Source organism: Apteryx rowi, unplaced genomic scaffold (assembly GCF_003343035.1).
Source record: "Apteryx rowi isolate R43461 unplaced genomic scaffold, aptRow1 scaffold_16, whole genome shotgun sequence".
NCBI classification, from domain to species: Eukaryota; Metazoa; Chordata; class Aves; order Apterygiformes; family Apterygidae; genus Apteryx; species Apteryx rowi.
Genome location: NW_020447863.1, coordinates 3036163 through 3059297, shown reverse-complemented (window position 1 = coordinate 3059297; position 23135 = coordinate 3036163). Strand labels below are relative to the sequence as shown.

At 42.0% G+C, this 23135-nt stretch overlaps 1 protein-coding gene across 1 annotated transcript in view; it reads left to right on the top strand.

Moving 5' to 3' along the window:
* The window catches only part of PAPPA (pappalysin 1), a 183868-nt gene that overhangs the window by 20435 nt on the left and 140298 nt on the right, over positions 1-23135 (top strand). Inside the window, exon 2 of the mRNA XM_026059708.1 lies at positions 6786-7854. Coding sequence (XP_025915493.1) covers positions 6786-7854 — 1069 coding nt within the window. The remainder of the gene's footprint in view (positions 1-6785; positions 7855-23135) is intronic.

Here is a 23135-nt window from a genome sequence, read left to right as displayed (position 1 = left end):
ACGCTGATACTGTATACAAAGGAGCCCTTGCAAAAGCAATGCGCAATCAAAGATGACCATGCTACAATGCTGCAAGGACTAAAGCTCACTCTTTTTTGCCATCTGATTACGCAGTGTTGTGTGTTCACTTACTCCTTAAAATCCCTCACAATCTAATAATTTCTCATGAACCCCAACCTACCAGATCTGTTTGCAATAGGTTTCTATATGCTGTTAGTGGGTATATTCTTACAATAGGCTCAGTGAAGTGTCACTAATATGATTGTCCGTGCCAGTGGCTGCTCTGTTACAGCCTACATGATTTTATTATCAGAAGGGAAGGATTTATGTAATGTTCATAACTAACCGGCCACTACAAATTCATGTTTTGTTATTTTAGCCATTCTCACCGCCCTGTTTGCAGGCTTCAAGGTATCTCATTGAGCACATGAGTTAATGGGAATCTGAGAAACTATACAGAATATACATTTAATTTAATGCTAAATGACAGTGATATAAAATTTTTATAATGTAGAGAGCCTTAGGCCAAATTCTCAACTTTAGATAGGCATAGCAATATTAGACTCTGTATTTCTACAGAATGAACATCTTGTCTTTTATGTCAAAATGAAAAGAACTCCATCTTTCTGTCTTGGATATGAATCCTATTGCATTGCTTGTAAATGATAATATCTGGTCTGAATTCAGCTAGATTGATAGCAGCAGCAAACATCCCCTTTTTCATCACTTAAGTAGTATATTGCCACCTGAGCAAGTCTCAGGTGGTTTGCTTGAGCCACTCCTTGTCTCTGGGGGAGACCTCAAGAGGCCTCGTAGCTGTGTAGTAAATGGTATAGACAGAGATGTTGCCTTAAGTACTCTGGACTTTGAATTATTTAACTATTGTGGAAGGAAGTGGGGGCTGGGAGAATCACAGCAAAGGAAAGGAGAGATTATTTCTCCCCTTTGTAAAACCATATTGGTTTCAACATCATACCATGAAATATCCAGTGCAGAACTCAAGAACTGCTCCAGTGGATCTTCGCTGACTTATCCAATTGCATGGAACATGGGGATACTTAACCCAAATCTGTCGGTTTTAATTATCTTCCTCTGGACAGATAAAAGCTTTCTATAGGTTCCTGTAGAATATTTGCTCTTTCAAGCGTTCCTCTGTGCTTTGATACTAAACGATTAAAGCATGCTAAAGAAAAAAACAGCTCCAACCTTTAGCTCCCTGTTCTTGGGCCTCCTGACTGCCGCTTTGATTGTTGACCTAAATTCCCCTTTCATAACTGAGTCCTGTCACCTCTGGTTGCAGTCTCCCAGCAAAATAGGCACAGCCAACTTTCAGAAGTGCAGGGCACTGTTTTCCCTTCTGCCTTGCAAGGCTGTGACGGGCTCCGCAGCGCACCTGATGTGTTCAAACTCGAAGTGACCTCCTTCTTCCCCTTCCCCCAGCCTCTCAGCTCCTGGAAAGTAAAGCATAACAAGTCCTCTTCTTTTGCTTCCTGTTGCTCAGCAAAGTGGGGAAACTTCTTCTGAAGAACGAATTCAATTCTTAGGTATTTCTATGGCTGGGCTGATTACCGGGAAGATTGCTGTTAGCAAGATTCAAGAAACGGCACTGAAGTAACTGAGGGAGGCCTGGAGTATGTTATTGATAATATTAAAATGGATTACAGCAGCTTGCATGGGCTACTTCGGCCTCTCTTCTTTCCAACTCTGCCCGCAGAGTGCTACTTATATATGACTCTAGCAGCTACAGCCTCTAGCTGTGAGTTCCCGTTTCTCTGTGGCTGCTCCTGATAAACATCTGTTCCAATCTTGGCATCATGAGCATGGTTACAGCAGTGCCTTGTGTCCTCACTCAGGACTTTCTTCCAAAAGTTCAGCAGCTGACGCTACATGCTGTGCTCGTACTGCCAAATGCTGTCCAGCACATAGGGCCCACATGAGAATGCAGCTCTATTTAAGTCCCTATCTAAGTCCTGAGGACAAAATGGGACATAAATCATATATTGGCCTTGGTTAGACCCTCCTGAAAGAGGTCAGGTGTAATGAATAGTGATATACTGGGAGCAGTTGTGGGTCACTAGCCAAAAAACTAATGGTCTTGACTTAAAAGTTATAATGAGATTTTCCTTGTAAAAAAAGAGAGACACTGTATTTTTCTGGTTTACCATATTTGGCTTTTGGCATTGGGCCTTTGGGGTTTAATTTTCCAGCTGTCCCCATTATTTTGATGCCTAGGAATTTACTTTTCCCATAAGGAACTGGACTTCTAAGGCACTGGAAGGAACCTCTTGGGCCATCAAAGTCACTCTTTGGCTAAGCATACATGAACACTATTTTACTCGGTGCGCTTCTCCAGAGTTGTCTGAAAAGTGACTCATTTCTTTGTGAGGAAGGAAGGTTACCAGTGACTCTTACTGGAAAGCTGAACTAGTGCCTCTTCTTTTTCAAATGAAAAATAAAATTATTTTTTAATTCTTTGGGCTTCAGGAAAAGGGACTTTAAGGGGTGAAAAACGTCCAGACTAAAGATTTCAAAAGCCTGTCAGTATTCTTCTCAGCTATAGCTCCATCCCTTTCTAGCAACTCAAGGCAAGCAGTAGTGAGGAAAACTGTTTGCTGCTGTATGAAACTTGTACATATTTTTTTAATCTAATTGCTGTGGGGAAAACAAACATCAGCTTTATTTTGCACCATTTCTTGGCTCAGAAGCTTCAGGCATATTCGCCAAATTGTGGTTTTACAGTCATTGGCCTGAGTCTCATTTAACGTGAGGCCTCTTTACACCACTCTTAGTTTGTAAAGGGACATTAAGTAGCTGAAAATGTCCTGTACCACATTATTGTAAAGAATTCTCAGTGTAAATGAGAATCTAAACTCTGTATGTTTTTCATGTGAATATTGGTTGTGGTCAGAACTAAATTTTGAAATTTGGAGTGTCAACCATCGTGARGGGTGATTTTGCAGCAAAACAGTCTTGTTAGGGGTAAAAGAGGCCTCTTGTTGTATAGAATGTTCTTAATTATGTCAAAGGAATAACTCATGGTTATGGAACCTTTTACTAAATTGAAATAAATTGTAAAAACATCAAATTATTCAGTTTACAAAAGTTCTGACAATTATTTCACATGTCCCTACTCCAATGGCTTTACCCTTATTAGTTGTCATAGAAGAAGTAATGAATTCTTATATTATGACATCCAAAGCTCCAATTGAAATTAGTTTCATTGTGCTGGGGACAAAACGGAAAAGTGACACTCCCTTACCYGGAGGTTTCTTAGTCTAAAGCCGAAAGTAAGTGAAGGATTGGGAAAGTAGGTGCAGCATACATGCAAAAGAAGGTTATAAAGAACTGGTACGACTCTGCAAGTTATAGGGAGTGTGGGATTCTTATCAAACCTTGTCTTACTTTTTCCTTTCTCAAAAATAAAACAAGTCTTGCTGCTGAAGGGATTGTGTTCAATCCATCTTTTCATCAAGAGTTGGATGTCTGTAATAGTAAAAGTTTGAGAAAAGAATACTGTATGTGGCATATGGATTCAGTAATGACCTTTACCCTAAACCAGAAAATATAAGAAACTGGAACAGTAGACTGTTTTAGTTCAGCAGCTTTCATACTGGCATGTTCAGTGGTGTCCCTATTGTCACGGTTTTTTTTTCTTTTTCTGCCCTCCTTTGGCTCCCTGTAAATCTTGAATTGATGGCAGCTGTTTGAGTCAAACTCAAGACACGTTGCATCACATCAGGGTTTAAAAGCTCAAAGGCAAGGGAGGATTGCTACTATTCTGTAGTATTCCTCCAGCAGCTCCATCTGTTCAGCTGAGGTCAGTCACTAGCATCATGCAGCACTTCAGAGAAAGAGGAAGATGTTCTTTAATGATGGCTAGGAAACTGAATTTCCATTGCACAATAGTTTATTAGTTCTTTGGGGGAATAGTTCCAGCCCTGGTCAGTACAAAAAGCCAAAAACTTGACCCTTGAAAGCAGTATGGTGGACTTCCTCGGAGCTGGAGCCCCCAGAAGCCTGTTTCAGGGCTTCCAGGCCCTCTGTTTGACAGCAGGGATCTTGGATGCCTTAAAAGCAGCTGGAGCAGCTACTGCATGTGCATCTGCCCTGGGGCCTGCAGGAGTCGGATGCTGCAAAGGAGATGGCAGGAGGATGACAAGAAAGGGTTGACTTCTACACTACTCCTCAAAACAGCTAAGGCAGTCCTGGGGGGTCCCCCAGCTGTGCTGAAGACCTGCAGCTTCTCTGAGTGGTTTGTTAGGACTAGAACATTTCCCCACCACCCTTTTTTTTTTGGTTTCATGAGGTTGGCATTTCCTGGCAGGCAAAAAACTCTGTTACAAAATATCAGACCAGCTCAAATGCTCTTATCACAATAAGGGGAGATCATAGTCTACCTATAAAAAGGCCTCCTTTTAGGAGAAGTTGCTTTGCTTCATAGCAGGTTCTTTTTATATGGCATACTTTTACTTTTTCTCTTCAGTATTTCCCACATTGGAAACAAAAGATAGTATTCTTGAAACAGCTATTCACTTTACAGGATGGACTCCCACCAGATTTTAGTTTTCCAACTGAGGATATTTTGGAGCATCCCATTTCCTCACCTGGGATTGTATGGATGCCATACCTCTATGCAGAGCATTTTTAAATGTTCTTTTTGGGGGTAGGGGGGGAAATCAATAGATGTCTGTCTCCCAGAGGAGGAAAACTTGTCTCTCTCCTGTCAAAGCCTCAGATTTCTCTTCACACTCGGTGGCAACAGTTTCCATTCTTGCATAGTTCCTGGGGACTCCCTGCTACACTGGGAGGGCAACTTTTTATATCTCATTTTTATGACTGATTTTTTTTTTCTTATAGCTCATTTGGAAGAGAGACTTGTCTTGCCAGTTGTCTTCTCATTCACTACAGTATTATCCACTCACTGTCATTAGGCAGTATCTTAATTTGAGACTCATAAAAACGTAGATAATTACGGGCTCTCCTACATCTGAAAATGAAAGCTTTATAAAAATATTTATTCCATAAAAAAAATTAAAAAAACTAGGAGATCTCTGGCTCCAGAACATCATTGGTAGCTTTGGCTTTCATGTCATTAATTTCTCAGGTAAATATCCATCCCAGCTGGAATGGCAAATGTCATTTTTTTTAGCATATTTGTTTTTTCCTTCCCTGTTTCTCCTCCTCTCCTTCTTGTGATCAGAAGTAGCAATATAAACTAGAAGCTGGCCTTAAAAAGGTTTTGAACCAAGTGCGCCCTACAGATGAATAAACACATTACCTTCCGAACCCTGGGATCTCTCTTCCAAAGGAAACAGGAAAAGGGGGAGCTTGGAGTCCCTAGCAAAATACCAGCGTGCAGAAAAAAGGCCTGTTTAAAATTTTTCAACTTTCCCATCAGAAGACTTTTTGGCGGGGGGAGAAGGAGGAGAGGGGAAGGGTGTGAGGAGAGGGGGAAGGTGGGTGCTGGGAGAGGGGAGGGAAAATACAGTGAATGCTCCTGTAACCTTTGCTCTGTTGATACTAGACAAGACTGCACTGTTAGTGAGTGATTGTTAACAGATGGCTGTTGAGCAACTTAGTCAGAAGCAGAAGATGTTATTTGGTTGTAGTGCTGGGAGGGTTAGGGTGCAGGGGTGAGGTAAGGGGATATTTAGTCTTTTCATGAAGACTGAACTGTCAGAGATTTATGATTTTCAGTTAGGCTTTTGGAAGCGAAGGCTGGGGGAAGGCTTGTTTTCTATGTGCTGATAGTAGAAAGRCCATTTGGTGCTTGAAGGCTCTGACGATTATTTTTTCAGTCGAGGGGTCTAGCTGCAGCCCTTGGCCATTAAGACCTGAAAGAAGGAAATGTATGTCTTTAACTCATCAAACCTCATGTCTCAACCTCGGAAAGGAGTGGACTCTTCCTACTGCTCAGAACTGTCTGAAGAACCAGTTGAGAGACCTTTAGGTGTGGATCTGAACTTTATGGGAGAAATCACTAGTATTTATTCTCTGTGGTACACCAAATTGTTATTAAATGTGTGTGCAAGGGGACAGGAATCATTTTTGAACATGTGTGAGTGTCCATGCGTGTTTCTTGCACTTTCCTGGTCTGGTATATACTTTGTTCAGCGTGTCCAGCATAACAGTGTACATCTTTTCCTTACCAGTTTTTGTTGGCTTTGAATTTGGAGGCAGCCTGAAGGGGACCGATCACATCCCATTCAGTCTCTGTCAGATTTGGGTGCTTGATCCTACCAAGAGCATTCCAGCTGCTCAGCATTTCTCATACTGTGCAGTAGTTAGATTTCATACTTATGTCTCCTCTGGGCCTTACTAGATACAAGGTTCAGGCATATGAGGTATGAGTGAGGTGAGAGAAATGGTCAGCAAGAATGCTTCTTGAAACCATACCTATTTGAAACCAGTGATGTATGGCTCAAGTGGAAGTAAGAAGGAATGTGCAGTACAACTTTCTGCTGATAGGAATTTGCAAAAGGATTTTGGTCTTTAGTCAGGGAAGGGGAATCCCATTCATACACATCACTGGCAGATCTTCACCTTTAATAGCAAGTCTTACTAGTGCAATCATGCACTAGATGATTTACTGTCTTGTACACCAGCTTTCTAACATATAGAGGCATACATATAAACATATATGTCTACACATATATATTATATATATGCATCTATATGTGTGAGTGTGTGTATATAGAGATATATATTTATAAAATTTAAAGACTAATTACATTATTTGTTCTGTCACCCTTATTTATTCATATTTCTTTTTTGGGGGCACATAGGACTATATGACAAATGTTCTTACACCTCCCGTGACCGAGGATGGGTCCTGGGGATTAACACCGTCAGTGACCAGGGGAATAGAGACCCCCGCTATTTCTTCTCTCTGAAGACGGATCGTGCTCGCAAAGTTACCACCATTGCAGCACATCGCAGCTACCTCCCCAACCAGTGGGTGCATCTGGCTGCCACATATGATGGGCACCTGATGAAACTCTATGTCAATGGTGCCCAGGTGGCCACAAGTGGAGAGCAAGTGGGCAGCATCTTCAGTCTTCTGACCTTGAAGTGCAAGGTGCTCATGGTTGGAGGAAATGCCCTGAACCAGAACTATCGGGGTTACATAGAGCACTTCAGCCTCTGGAGGACAGCCCGGTCTCAGAAGGAGATCTTGTTGGACATGGGCCAGGCAATTCACAGACAAGACATGCCTCTACCTCAGCTAGTTCTTCAAGACAGTTTACTGAATGTGAAAAACACCTGGTCTCCCATGAAGGATGGCAGCAGTCCTCGGAGCAAGTTCAGCTATCATCATGGCTATTTGCTCGATACCAGCTTAGAGCCTCCTCTCTGCGGACAGACAGTCTGTGACAACACGGACGTAATTGCTAGCTACAACAAGCTCCCAAGCTTCCGCCGCAACAAGGTCGTTCGGTACCGTGTGGTAAATCTATACGATGACAAGCACCAGAACCCCACTGTTAGCCAGGAGCAGATTGAGTTCCAGCATCAGCACCTAAATGAGGCTTTCAGCCGCTACAACATCACCTGGGAGCTAGAGGTGCTGGAGGTGAAGAACTCTTCCCTTCGTCACCGACTCATCCTGGCTAACTGCGACATCAGCAAGATCGGAGACGAGAACTGTGATCCTGAGTGCAACCACACCTTGACCGGGTAYGACGGAGGGGACTGCCGACATGTACGCCACACACTCTTCAACAAGAAGAAGCAGAATGGTGTGTGTGACATGGATTGTAATTATGAGAGATACAACTTTGATGGTGGGGAATGCTGTAACCCGGAGATAACAGAAGTCACCAAGACATGCTTTGACCCATATTCTCCTTACAGGTAGGCAATATTTTCAGCGAACAAGGTCCTTATGATCATATTAATGAATATCTGTTTAAATATTGATCAGATTGTCCAACCCTTGTGTTAGTGGCATTGTGGGCTTTGGAGTTTTTTGTTTGTTTGTTTTTTCTTAGTATTTGGCTCACATTGCAATTATTCATATGCTATCTCAGCTATGGTCTCAACAATGGCTTACCATTGAATCTGTATTCCTCATCTAGGCTAAAGAAAGTCACCGTCAAAGAGTGAAATARCCAACCCAGGGAGACCCATTAGTTGTTGGTTATGAGCAGTATGTTGTAGCATTGCTCAAATTATTTTAACCACAGACTCTTAGGAGTGGAGATTGGATGTCATAGAAAGCTCATGTTTGGTGAAGGAAGAGCCCCTCAAGCATGGAACATAAATACTCTTAGGTAGACTAATTTGGTAGGGCTTTTTTGAAGGTAGATAGGTTATCCCATATTCTTAATGCTATATTAGTGTAGCTTTCTTTAAGCACTTCTGTGGAGGGGCTGTTGAGTCTGCTGGTGACAAGGAGAGAGGTGAGTACCAGGGTTCTTTTGAGTGCTGTTGCAGACATCAGGCAGGTAACTGAACTCTTCTGTGTCCCTTTTTATACATACGAAAATGGGGGTAATGCCACTTCAGTCACGGATGAGAGGGCAGCTTTCTGAGAGACGACATGAGTTAGTAAAATGCTGCCATTCTCAGCTAAAAGCTTCCTCACATTGTTGTAATTTGAAGAAGGACATCCCTGAATAACTTAGTTCAGTACCACATAGCTACAATTACTCCAACTTGCTGTTGGTTATTTTCAGAGAATAGTTATTATGTTTAACCAAAAAATGTGTCCTGTGGATGAACTGATGAACATAGGCTGATATAAACACACACAACGTACTAGTTAAAGTTGAAATTCTGTTGTCCTTACCTTGTGTTATAGTTCTGTGGGGCAGTTCATGGAGTCGTGGGGGGAAACCACAAGGTGGTCAGAACACCTAGTATTGTCAACGCAAAAGGTCGGTTTAGGAAGAAAAGTGTGAGCAGTTCGGGAGTTCCTTTCATTATATCATTTCAGGCTATATTTGTAACTTCCTTAGTAGAGAGAAATTTTTAAACAACATTATCAGCTCAACTGGAGCTTAAAATACACATAATTAAGCTGCAAAGAAATGCTTCCAGTCCTTTTTTTTTTAAAAAAAACTCTGGTGAATTTAAAAAATAGTAATAATAATTCCTTATAGCTCAGCTTGATTACAGCCAGTTACCAGTGAACAAGGCTCAAATGAGGAAATAGTTCAAACACTAATTATTGAAAATACAGAAGGGAAAAATACCAATCTTTTAATACTGTTCAACTGGAGAGAAACACAACTAATCAAATATCATCAAAGGCATAATGCAAATTGGATTGTTTTAACACTGTAGTTCTGAGAACTCGAGGTGTTAGTTATAACACAGCTACAAAAATTTTTAGAAAAATACATTATTTTTAATCTGATAGTAGTCTTTTATCACTTGTGCTGTGACCAGCATAATACCCATACAAAATGAAACAAGAAAAGCCTTTTAAATTTGGTTGACAGATTTAAGACTGTGCCTTAATGTTATTCTGACATAGAAAGATGTTTGTATTCCAAATGAAGTGTCTTTGTTACAAGTACAGAATGTACTTGCACAAGTCCAGGCAAGGAACTTGATTTCCAAAATGTGAAGTTACCTTAACACAGCACACTTACTTTTCAGATGCAGGTGTATGCTCTTTTGGGGGACAACCTCCTTGCTGAACTTGTCTGGAGGATTTGCGCCTCATGGTAGTGAGCTCACAAATTCTCTACATGCTCATTTTGGCTTGAGAAGCACCTCCTCCTGATATTCAAGTCAATGATGAAGGCCTGAAGTTCTTTTCCACAGTGCTGAGCTTGAGAAAACTCACAGATCCTCCGAAGATCTTTTGCAACTTTAAAATTTCATTTATGTTTTTGCACAGAGATTGTAATGGAGCATTGATCATTGGCAATGAAACCAAGAAGGGCAGTAGAAGATATTCCATCTCTCTGGAGCCTGTATTTGCTGATTGATGCACTTAGGCTGAGCTCGTGCCCACCACTCTGATAGACGTTCACACTCAGTATGGCAAAATGTAGCAGTTAGGCCTGTAGACTTCCTTGATCAATGAGCTTGTAAGGCTGACCTCTGCTTTGAAYATTTAGGCTAACACTGCAGGTTTAGGGCAGTGGCTTTGGCAGCAAAGCCTTCATTGGCTAAAAGGGTGGAGATTCAAACCCTATATTTGGCTTTGGCTTTGCCCTCAACACCATCCCCAAGAGAGATTCTTGTGCCAATTAGTGACTCAGTCAAAATCTGTGACTCAGTTGGCACCATCTGCACCCATTTTGCATCACCAGCCCCTCTTGTCATCACTTTCATTGGCAGAGTCCTCAGTCCCCTCCAGTGCAGGCCTTGTACCACATCAATGAAGACATCTCTTCAGCCACTGAGAGCTCACATCTAATTCCAGGTATTTCCTCTGCCAAAGTTCAGTCTAACAATAGCAGATGAAAGGGAAAAGAGCCCTCAGTCTTGATTAAGTTCAACCACAGACRTGATGGCAGTGCAACAGTATCATGACACCTTCAGTCTGCATTACAAGTTTCTTGTGATCCCTTTGGCATCTTGGACAAAGTTCTCAGGTACTTTGGTGGTGTGCTTCAGTTACCTTCCTCGTGCTACACTTGTGTCCTTAGAGCTGATTCCAGCAGCAGAGCTGTTTTTTTTTTCTTCTCCCCTGCCTTTCCTTCTGGCACCTCTACAAAAATATTTTGCTCCAAAGAGCTGAGATTCTATGCTGTAGTCAGGTAGCAAGGATGTTAGCCATGCACAGAGGTATGAGTACAGTGACATATCAGTAAAGAAGTTTGCCAGAGGAGCAGTGCAAAGGGACGGCCCTGATGGCTGGGGACGCTGCTGTGGGAGCTGCTGACCAGAAGAGCTGTAAACATTGTGGTACCAACCAGATCATCTCTACTCCTTTTTCATAGCCTACAGGAAAAAACAAAGGACTGGTTATGATTATCCACACAGCAGGCTTAATCCAAGAACATCTGTCTAACTTCTTTTTATTAATTTCATGAGAATGGGGCAGAAAGTATTTAGTTCCAGAACAATATTTGCAAATATTGTTCAGCTTTTCTTTATTTCTGCAATTCTGGGAAAATGAGAACATGTTAAGATCATGCAGTCTGCCCCTGTACAAAAGGAAGGAGCAAAAAGGGACACACTCGCCAGAAAGACATATTCCTTGTGTTTGGGATATTGCTGGTTACAAAATAAGGAAGGCTTTGGGCTCATGACACCTACCTTGGCTCTCTTTCAGAAAGCTTGAAACAAACATCAAGGAACCATAGGAAGTCATGCTCTGCATGTGCCATTTGATGTGGCAAATTGTTGCACCATACTATGGTTAGCAAAGCCATTCTTCTCATGTAATTTTGAGTTTGCACATCAGGCTTCACCACAGGATTGCATGGACAGATAAAAAAGCCTTCCCCTTGATGCTTTCTTAGGAAAATACTAATGAAAGTCCTGAAAGGTTAGAAGTTTCTGGAGTGTCTTCAGACAACCTCAATTCATACAATCTACTGATACTAGCTGGAAATCCCCCCAGAATAACTGACCCTGGGGACAGGCTTTCTCAACATCCGTGTGTGCCCTGTAGGCTCCAGCAGACCTTTCGTTCTGCCTAAGCAAGGGACAGGGATGGGATGTGCAAGCTCCAGAGTCTGTTCACAGCACCTGCCTGCACACCCAGGGTGACACTGAAACAAAGAGTTGAAGTCCAGTGCTCTGCTGATCTCACCCTTTTCTGTGGCCCCTTCCATCACTTGTACTGTGCAGTTCTGTAAAGCGTGGCATTACATCCCGTCAGCTCACTAAAGATTAAGGGCATTGGCATGTTCAAATCATACATAAAATAGACTCTGAATACATGTTTGAGAAATCTGTAGAGATTGCTGTGGTAGTTTTCAACAGCAATGGGTATGGCAGAGCCTTATGTGAAGAGCAGACCATGCTATACCATGTGGGCCACACCACTAGCACTAAAAGCAAGAGGGCTCTGGTTAATCCACAGCCTAGGTCGTCCGCATACAGATAACTGAACAGTGGCTACTTCAGGGCTCCTTCACAGAGTTTCTGATCAAATCAACCTCTTAACTCTCTTTCCTTCTCTCTCTCTCAATGGAAACCTTTTCACAAGGTTTCCTTGCTAAGAACGGTCAACTTATTCCAGAGGTGGGAGGYATAAATGATGTCCTTTTCTAACCTTTTCTAGAGGTTAGAAGAGTTAAAAGAAACACCACTTGATTCCCAACAAAGGAGTTAGTTTCCACCTAATCCTAAACGCTGAAAGGAACAGGAGAAAATTGTCAATGATCTTCAATTCAGGAAGCTTGAGGACTTAATCCCCTGACTTGAAGAGACTATTGTGCAGCTCTTGACATCAAGGACTCCTGCATTCACACAGGTATCAAGCAGGCATACAGCAAGTATCTGAGGTTTTGTCTARGGATTCAGTGTTTAGTGTCCAATTCTTTGATTAGCAGCTTCCCTAAGGCTGTTTATAAGGTGGAATGGTGGCACTCTCAAGGCTAGAGTTGCTGTAGCTTGGTGGTTGGCACCCAAAAGCCAAGTCCCAACAGGAAATCCTCTCTTTTCTCTGTTTGTTCTGTCCTCTGTTCCAGATGTCAGGGATGTTAATCAGCTAGGAGGAGTTACATCTGTTCCCGTGCTAACAACTGACATTTATAAGTCTAGTATGGAATTCTGATATAGGCTGAACTGAAGTGCTAAAGAAACTATTCCTATGCATACGATTGCATGCCCTAGAAACAGTAGGAGTTTGCTAGATTTAGCTTGACCCACAGTCATCTTTTCCAACAGTTTTTTTTTCAAGAAACATTTTTTCCCCAAGACTCATAGGACTCATGTTTTTTTTCATGGACATTATCCATCATGTAAAAAGATCACTGTCTGGTCAAACTGCAGGATGCTTGGAATGGAGACAGCCTATAAAATCTGTGGAGTAAACTACCAGAGATCATTAAGAATCCTTGTGGGAGATGGTAGATTAAAGCGGTATTACACCCTCCAGTACTGATGCAGCCCCATTTGGCTCTAGCTGTGGAACCCCACTTTGAAGCCTTGCAAGATGAGAGGCTGCAGGCTCAGCGAGGACTGAGTTTGCCTCTCGCTGCTCTGGAACAGGGAGCCTTCCAGGCCTGGCTGCCCTGCAGGCACGGAGGCTATCCAGCAACTCCATTACCAGCCTCTGTTTAAACAAACAAGGTGGAGTTCTTCCCCCTCATGTCCTGAAAAGCAGCAGCGTATATTAGGCTGGTTTATTCTCTTTGCTGATCAACTCTCATTATACTGTCTCACACACAGACCCACAGTTTGATCATATCTAAAATATCTCACTGTGGGGCTTCACATTAATCAGCCTGTTTTTCTCCCAGATACGTTGGGGTACAACCTCTCTTCGATAGTAAGTGTGAGGTGCCTCTTATGTTTTTAATTAGCAGCAGCTGGAACATTCTGCAAATTCAGGAGGTTGCACCTTTCACACAGAGAGAGATGCAAAGCACAGGCTATTTCTGTGCCAAGCTTAACCAGGTGCATTACTTCATACATTTGCATTTCCCATCCTATCTTTCAGAGTCCTTTTCTGATAGGAATTTAAGTCCATTTCTTGCAAGCAATACCTGCCCCTTGAGGAAATATGGAGCAGCCACCTCCGCCACATTTCCTTTGCGCCGTCCACAAGCCTGATGCATTTGACTTTGCCCCTCACTTGGACAGCTGGATTTGGGCAAACGCTACTATAGTTGTTTTTTTCCTGAAGAGCTCTTCACTGTTTGCTGCCAGTGGAAATGTACAGAAATCTTTCAGGAAGAAAGGCTGCTGACTTGTGCTATATCCTGGGGGACTTTGCTCTGTGCAGTCACACTTCAAACCCTCGGCATTTCTGATGCCTTCACATAGTGGGTTCGCAGGGTTCAGGAGAGGGGGTGAGAAGGATGAGGTGAATTTTCTTTATATAGTCTCAGCTGTAAATGTTGATGTGAGCAGCGGCATGAATACTGGCCCAGCAGATGTGGCTTTGCCCGGTATCTGTGAACTTTATGCCAGGGGGAGAAACTCAACACAAAAGTGTGATTCCTCAGGAAAAAAAAAGCAGTTTCTAGAAGGAATTGGTCTTTCTGAGTAGTAAAATACTTCTAATGTTGCAGAGGGCTTGCTTACAGCTGCAATGGATATAACAGAAAGATTGGGAAAAGAGATGCACATTCTGAGCAGAGTTAACAGTTAACACTGTGTCAGTGCTATGATTTCTGGAGCAGCGATGTTTTTAATGTAGATGTGACAGCTGAAACGCAGATCTGCTGCAGGTTTCTGGAGAGGGGTGGTGTCTTTTCTCAAGTCCACTATAATAATATTAGGGAAAAAAGATGAGAATTATCCAAAGAAGCACTTATGTGCCTGAAATCTTGTCCTTTTTTCCCAAATTTATCAGTTGATCCAAAAAAAGCTATGATTTCTCCCAATGAGTCATTGCTTATGTTTTTTTGTGGACTTTTTGTTTTTTTTAGTTTGCTGGCCTGGTTTCATAGGTGTGAGAAGGAGTGTGTGTGGCAGGGGATTTGAGTGTGTATGTATAAATTTGATAGCTGGAACTTAGTGAGGGGGGGACTAATTAAATGGAAAGGTGAGGGAAGAGAGGAAACTCTGGAAAAGAGTGAAGAAGAATGCAGGTGCAGATCTGTAGGGAGCAGCATGAAGTACAGTTTGTGTTATCTGCCCTTGTTTGAACTTCTTTGGCACCATTCCCTGATGCTTTAAGTCTTTGGTTGCCTCTTCCCTGTGCTGCCTTCCTTCCTTCCCCAAGGCATGTTTTCCCATGAGTATCGACTCTCTCCTTTGCGCAGTTTGGGGCTGGGAGAAAACCAAGAAGCGAATGTCTCCATTTATCTCCTTCTTATCAACTTCAGTGCGAGGAATGAACTCAAACCCAGCATCAGGACAGTGTGGAGCTGTCCTGTCACTTTTGTGCCCATCCTCTGCTAAGATTTGTTTGTGCACACTGATTGCCGAGGCCAGTTTCAAAATACATGGAATGTATTCCACTCCACTGGCTATATGTCAAGAATATCCATTGAATTCATCGTATACAGTCTTGAAAGTTTCTCTGTGTGTGTATCTGAGAGGGATGAAGAGTGTGGGTGAACAGAAGGGTTGCAGACAGTTGCTGGTAATAATTTCTTTAGAGCTATCACAAAAGGCAGTGATGCATAGCCTCATGACAGATCTTTTAGGGTTATTATGAGATACTGTGGAACCACTTCAATATTTACTGAATGTTATGAGTGTTCATAAAAGTTGTGTTGTAAAAAAGCGTGATATTGATAGCAGCAGTCATTTTTCATCCACTAGGACCAGATTCACTGGGAAGTAGAATGGATATATCCCCATCCCACAATCTCGTAGGATGTTTAGGCTAGGAATACAAATGGCTACTGTCAGTAACAATTCCTTCTTTGCTCAATTATAGCTTTGGCTGAAGCAGAGTTATAGGACCAGCATACAGTGGAGGAAGATTAGGAGTACTTGAAATCCTGTCCTTCAATTTTGTTCTGAGTAGATTTGCAGCTTTGGAGTTTCTCAGGTAAACTCACCTGAAACTACCAATTTCAGCGTCCCAAATTAAAATAAATTTGCAAGAAAGTGTTTCCAGGTTCATTAATAATGGGTGGGTGGCTCCACCATCAGAGTGTTTGTTCTCAGCCTCCAAAAGGATCCAGGGAGAGCTGCACTGAGGAAACTTCTTGGAGTACTTAAATGTTTGGGGTATGAAAATCTAATAAACCTGCAAAAAGCCAGGAAATTTGGAGTGAAGGCTGAAACTCCATACCTAGTGCACCCTACTGGGTCTTTGTATTTCAGAACACGTTATGTTTGTTCGTTGAAATATCTCCAGTATGGGGTTCTTTAGGGTGGAGTTTCACCTTTAACTCTAAATTTCCTGGCATATGTGAGTTTGAAGTGCACTCTTAACTTTTCCCCTGTGCTGTTTTTCATTTTTAATTTCCTTTTTCTTTTAAAGGAGGGACCCTGCTAGAGGGACCCCCGCTAGAAAGGGACCCCACTGAAATCAAGATCAGAGTTTTTGGCCTAATTTGATCTTTCAGAAATTCTTCAGGAGAACTAGGTTCAACAAATTTTTTCTATCGTTGTTTTAAAGTCTCTTGTGGCCGATCCACCTTAGTGAAAAAGATGGATAGATTCTATGTGTTGCAGACCAGTTATTTTAGAAGGTACACAGATGTTTAAAAAAGCGTGTAACAAAACCTGGAAACATTGGACAACTCACATAAATYCTAGCTAAAGATCTGCTCATGGCCATTGGTATGTGTGAGCTGTTTGTTGTTAAATGTATTATTTCCTTTCATTTAGTACTCCCAGAAGAAATCCATGTTTGCTGTTGATGCTTGTGGGGTAACATTGGTGAGAGCAGAATTGTGGAAACAACAGAGGTTTGAAATGAGCATACTGGCAATTGCCTGCAATGATTTTAAAAAGAATTTTTGCCCTCGACATTGAAAAGATTTGCCCTCATTAATTTATGTGAGGGCAACTTCAGCAGAGGGATCTTGAATTGAAAGGCTTTGGAGAATGAAATTCTTTCTGCTGCCTCAAAATGCATCCTTTGAGCTGTACTGACAGTATCATATAGAATAACTTTGCTTCTCACACTATATCCTTGCAGTGCCAATTCACAGAGAACTTCAGTCAAAAGCTATGGCAGTTGGTTTCTCCAGCACAGGACTTTGTTGGCTTTTCAATTCATTCACATCAGCCTTATAGGGAGAATTTACCTTAGTGAAACATCCCCAGGGAAATCTGAAAAGTGGTGAAGTTATGTGGCTATGGGCTTTGTATCTGCCTGCAATCTCAGACCAGGTGTGTTATAAGTGTTGAGAGCCTGGGCCTGGTTTCTAGAGGACTTGAGGCTCCTGGTACCATTTCCCTTTAGACCCTCACAAGGTTGCGGCATTGCTTGGACTTTGGGTGGAAGTTCCCGAAACTCAGCAGTTCTTGAAGAGTTTCAAGAATTTTGGCTCATGCAAATGAAAATGCAAAGTGAAACTTGGGGAGAAAGGCCCCCAACCTTTGCTGTTCAGATGCAGGCGTCAGGTACTTGGTCACCCTGTCTGCGACAGGGCAGGTACCCAGAGATGATGGGAAATTCCCTGCATCCTCTGCTGAGCCGAGTACTTTTCATTCAGACAGATAAAAACAGTTTGCTGCTTTACTGGGAGACAATATGTCTCTCCTTTCATGCTTTCCAGTATGCTCCACCCAACATCCTTGTGCGTATTTCCAGCCTTGACTTGTAAGAGCAACTGCAGCTGGTTGGTTTGAATTTCCCAAGTTACCCAGGGTGCTGCTGAAAGCACAGGAAGAGCAGAAATGCTTTAATTAGTTAAATCAGTCAGACAGAAAAGTAGCACAGACCTTAAAATTTACCCCTGTGACCCTTGATAATAGCAGTGATGAAGTCTTTGTTCTATTTCTTTAAGTACAACAGTTTATTGGGATTTGGCTGAAGGGTGGAGGGAGGAAAATGGGGCGGAGGGGGTTGCTAAGTTTAAAAAAAGAAAATGTCAGTGAGAAAATGGAAATACCCTGATGTTTCTTCAGCCTGTGCTGGAGTCAGTCTCTCTCTCCCCCTCTCTTGCAGGCAAGGGGCTCCTTTTCTGTTAACTTGACTATGGCCTTATTTAATCAGTTTGCTCTGACATGGAGCCAAGAAAGGGCTTTGCTGTGTGATGCTGGGTCCTGTGTGCGTTCAGGCATCCACAGCTGTTCCCTAGCAAGGGTTGGCTTTTGACTACTGAGGTATTTTTTTATAGCCACAGAGGGCAACTATTAATAGATGAGTTTTACCAAAACACAGAAGTACGCAGTGTAGTGTGGAGGGGAAGAGGGAAACCTGGGTGATTTATGCCAGGAAAATTCCATGTTGGAATTATACTGAAAGACACAATAAAATGAATACTCCAAGAAGGGGGTTTAATCTGTTTCTTGGGCCTTGCCAGCATTTCTTCTCCATTAATGATTTGCCCCATCACATGAAGGATTTTGCTGAATTACTTCTTCAACCTTAAGCAGCCCAAATTATACTAAGGATAAAGATAAGAAACATAGACAGAAAATATCAGCATTTCTGAGATTTGATTAGACTGTGAAAGAAATACCAAAAGGAAGCACCGGCATTCCTGACTCTTAAGACATTTCAGTTTGATCAGACCCARGATTAGGGGTAAATTGTGAAGAATTCCACACTGTGTGGTAGGAACTAGCTGATCAGGAGTTTGGCTCTTTGCTTATTGATTCATTTCTAATTTCCATGATCCAATATAATGAGGCTTGTGCCCTTGTCAGACTTGCAAATTATATTTGTATCCAAGAAGACAAGTGAGGGAGCATCGAGCGGAAAGGAATGAGGTTGTCGATTTAAGCTTCTTTTGCAGTCGGAGCTCAGCCATTGATTTAAAAAGCAAAATAAAATCCAGAGGATATCAGTTAATAGACCTATCACTGTAATCATCTACAGAATTTTTGTGCRCTTTCCAAAGGCACAAAAGGGAATTATATGCTCGAGGCAACACCCGCTGGCTTTCAATGGGAGGTTGCATCTAAATCCCCTTTACCCTTTTAAAAGCTTTTTCTTAACTTATTTTGTGTTTGGTTGATTTATTTATTTGCTTTGTTTAATTAAAAATGAGACAGGGAGAGATTAACTGGTGAAAAAATCTAAGTAAATAAAGAAATATGATACACTCATTTAGAGAGTGGGTAGAGCTCAGAAAGGCCAAAGCTTAGTTTGTTTCAAGTGAGCATCACAGAGTTTGGAAACATTTCCAAACTGTCTGAACTGCTTAGATTTGCAAAACTGGTTGGGAACAGTTACAAAATGGTGTTTTTCTGTCATCTCCTGATTTCCTTGAGTCTTGAAGATGCTCTATTCCTGCTTTCAATCCCAGCAAGCACCAGACTAATGGAGAGAAATGTATGAACACCTGAGAAATGTTAAGAATGAAGTCTTCATGAACATGAAGTTATTTTATAAGAAATACCTGAATATGTTTGGGCTTAACATTACTGGTTAAAGGTTTTATTTTTCTTTTAGGTATAACTTGCTTTCTGTTAAGGACTAATTCTCTGAGTTGCTGATTCCTTCCCAAATGTATAGTCGCAGCTCTCCTTCATTCTAAGCACTTATTTATAAGCACTGGCTATTTGTAGTTGTTGCTCAGATCCTTAGGGGAGCGGTCATGCCATTGGCATGGTACAGACCCCCAGCACATGTATGAATCAAGAATTAAATCTAAAAGTCCTTATAGTTGATGCAAAGAGGCAGGTACTTCCACTAGGATGCAGAGCACCTAGGTTTGAGGCTGAAAATAGGTATGTAATGCTATGCACAATTTACATCAGGCTTCCGCATCAGACTGCATTCCTTAACAGTCATTCAAGCATTTCTATTTTTATGTATATAATATTGTTCCAAATGTATGTTATGGTTTCTGCCTGGACACCTCTAAGAAAAAGGATGTCTTAAGTTTCTCATCCTAAGCTCTTTGAAGTCCATACAAAGATTGAACTCCCAAAGACGCTGGTCTTTGGCTTGGATCTCCACATCCAGAGCAAGAGTGAGGTAGAGAGCCTTCCTGAGACGGAAGTGCAATAGCTAAGAGGGAAGCTCCTACAGAACAGAATTGCACTAGAGTAAGTGGAAGAAATGTTTTGGGTAAGGATTGATGGCAACAGTTCACAGCATTATGAAAATTACTTCCCTTTTGCCTCCAGCCTTTTTACCGCTGTTGCCTCAGTGCCAAACACCAGAACTCACTCACTAATTCTTCCAGAATTGATCGGTCATGATAAACTTCCAAACACAGAGTAAAATGCTTCTGTTAGACACATCAGGGTGTTTCTCCCACTTTGCCTGAAGATATCTGTGCCGTTTTATTCTCCCCTTGCACTGAATTGGATTCAGATAAGGGCTAAGAGTTCCTGGCTTCCTCCTCCTATACTCAGAAATCCTCTAATAGTTTTACTTTGGGGCATAGATTTATTCATGTGTTTTTGCTTTAAAATGGCTTGTTTTATTTTAGAAAAGCAGGCTCAGCCCTTTCACTATTCTTGACTTACTCAGACACAAAGTTCTCTTTGATCTATCTGGGAATGATACCTGAAGCACTTCTGGTTTTTGATCTAGAAAACCATCAGAGAGAGAGAATCCAAAAGGTGGTTGCAGGATGTCTTCTCCTCCACCTCCTCCCCCCCAGTATAACAATGCAGGATCTCAGGTTTAACAAAGTTCTTGAGATATACTCAAGTTGGCAGCAGTGGAGGTGTAAAGGTAAGGGAATTCATAATGGGCCCTCTCTGTTGGGCAGACTCAAGACATTTCATGTCAACATAAGTTTTAGAAATTCAGGTTTGTATAGTTAGGGGTCTCTGTGTGGGAATCAATAGACAAAAATGACAACTTGCAATTTTGGCTGGATCTTTTCCAAAGGTAGAGTTGTACTCATCAAGAGGTTAAGTCCTGTAGAAAAGTAAGAGTGGCAGTTTTCAGTGACATGTTACCTATACATTACTGCAGTAAACCAGAGTGAAAGTTGATGCATGGTTGAGATATGCAAGTCAAGTGACAGAGGGAGCAAATATCACAGGGAAGGCAAAAGTTAGACTGCCTGGACTGCCTACCATGATCACACTTATGGCAAAAGCAGGTCAAGAAGTCTGTCATGGAGGAAAATTAGAGTTTTCCCCTTCTTATGTTAGTATTCAACAAAAGAGAATAGATTGTTGTATAGCACTTTGCTAGGGGTCTGTGTTTGATTCAAGTAGATCCACAGGTGCCAAAACAGTCAATTTCTACAGTCATGTCTGAAGGCCAAATATATGGGTATGATTTCCTATAGTTTACTGTTACATGCTGGATCGGTATTGCACCTTTTATAAGCTGCCAGTGCAATTTGGTAGGGTTTCGGGAAATGTGTCCTCCAGGGAATGTTTACAATCAGTCTTATGTTTTGGACTGATAACGCCTGCTCTCTGATATGTGTGTTAGCAGATCCATATGTGAAGCAACACAAATGTCCTGCCATCTGTCTAGTACCTCGGCATCTGAGGTGTCTGCTGCCCACTGTTTATTTAAGGGATCGTTTATGCTTGACATACTCTTCGGTTCAAGAAACTTCAGCTCTCCAAAGCACACATGTGGAATGCTATTTGCTTTACCTTGTTTCTATGCAGAAGATCCACGTCCTGCATGGGTGGGGAGGAAGCCCAAAGGAGTGGTAGTTCCTGAGTGCTTGGAAAAGGCACATTTACATCTTTCCTCTTGTGCTTCTCTTAAGCTTGAGAGATGGAAATGAGGGATGGGATTTTCATGTTAAGGAGCTGCTTATGTTAGCAATGCCTGTTACTAGCCAGTGCTGCTGCATGTTTCCTCTCTTAACACTAGTCACTTGACAAAGTCCTAAGTCCTCTCTCCAACTCCTTCTTTTCCTTTCTTTCTGTCTTCCTACTGGACAGGAATAAGAATTCAAAAAAATTTCTTGGATTTAGAAAAGACACCATCCACAGTATTTTCTTTCAGCAACTCCGAGCTATCTCCATTGCAGGTGTGTTGGTGTTTCTGCCAGATCACCTGACAATTTATTGTGGATTCTGGGAACTCCAAAGCTGAAATGTTCTCATGTAAAACTTCTGTTTCAGTGACTGCCGTTTTCTGTTTCCTTGTAATCTCTTCACTACTGGGAAAGAACCAGAATAGCCAACCTTCATAGGTCTCATAATATTTGGTGGTTCTTCGAATCTGATTGTTCAACTTTCTTTTTTTTCTTAAAAGCTATGTTCAAGACTCCATTGCTGAAGATAAAGACCTAGCAATACGACCCATCTATACCCCAAAACCCCAGACAATTAAAAGATGTAAATATTGGTTCTTTGTTGAAGAGGGGAAAAGAATCTCATGAACTTTGAAAACTTGAGGCTTTTCGTGCCAGGGAATAAGCTTTTCTTAATTTCTCTTAACTGAGGTCTCCATCACCAGGCTATGTTCTTTGCAGTCTCACTTAGGTGCCTCCTACCCTTTCGTGCATACGATGAAAGAAGAAGAAATTTCAACCAATCTCATTTGAATTAGATTTTCATTTCTTTCTCAGAAAGGAGGAAAACTGGGATTATCCTAACTGTAAGCCACTGATGATCTGCCCATTGCAGGAGGACCGACATTAAGCACAATGCTGCCAGGAGGTTAAGAAATGAGATTTGGAAGTTCATGAGTTGTAAAAACAAAAACAGAAAAGAAGCGGCATCTCCAAAGCAATCATGATGTTTTGCAAGATGCATATTTGAGCTGGTTATTTTGGCCCATCAGCTACAGAAGTATCTGTAATAAACATGCTAGGTCCTTTGTGGTTATATGTGATTTTTATTTTATTTTTTTGCTGCTGTGGGCCTGACTCCAAGTCACTCTTTGTTCCAATAGCAATGTATATTTCACTCTGTGGCATGGGGTTTATGTGCAGGGAGGATTAGTGTCAAAAAATAAGATGAAAGGAGCAAAGAATTTGATCTTGTTCTTTTTTCATCCTGCATTTTTTACTGTGGGTTAATTAGGGGAGATGCTAAAGGGGATAGCTAAATGTCTAGACCCCTTAAAATCCCAGCTGCAAACCTGAGCAGGGACAGTGCAACAAGTCACACTTTTGAAGGAGCTGCGACTGATTGCAATCCATCTGCCAGATGCTGTGAGCACCTCAAGACCACGATGCTCCCTAGCCTGACCTGCATCCTCAAAATCGCAAATGTTCTTGTGGCAGGTGATGCACCGGAGTGCCAGGCAGAGTCCTGGCCTATCTTACCTGCCCACAGTTGCCTACTGCAAGGGCACGCGGCATAGGCAGACACTGCCGAGCCTGGCACAGAGCAGTATCCATGCAGTAGGGTAAGCCCACGCTTTAGGTGTGCTGTAGAGCAGAGGGGACATGAGGAATTTCCCAGGGCTCTGGAAGTGCCAAGCCTGGGTGACTCCAGACCTGACACCCAAGGGTCRTGCCAGCAAGGGACCTGCTTGGGAGGGCAATAAATTTGACCTCAAGCTTGACCACAGAACCGCTAGGGTGGGGAAGAGA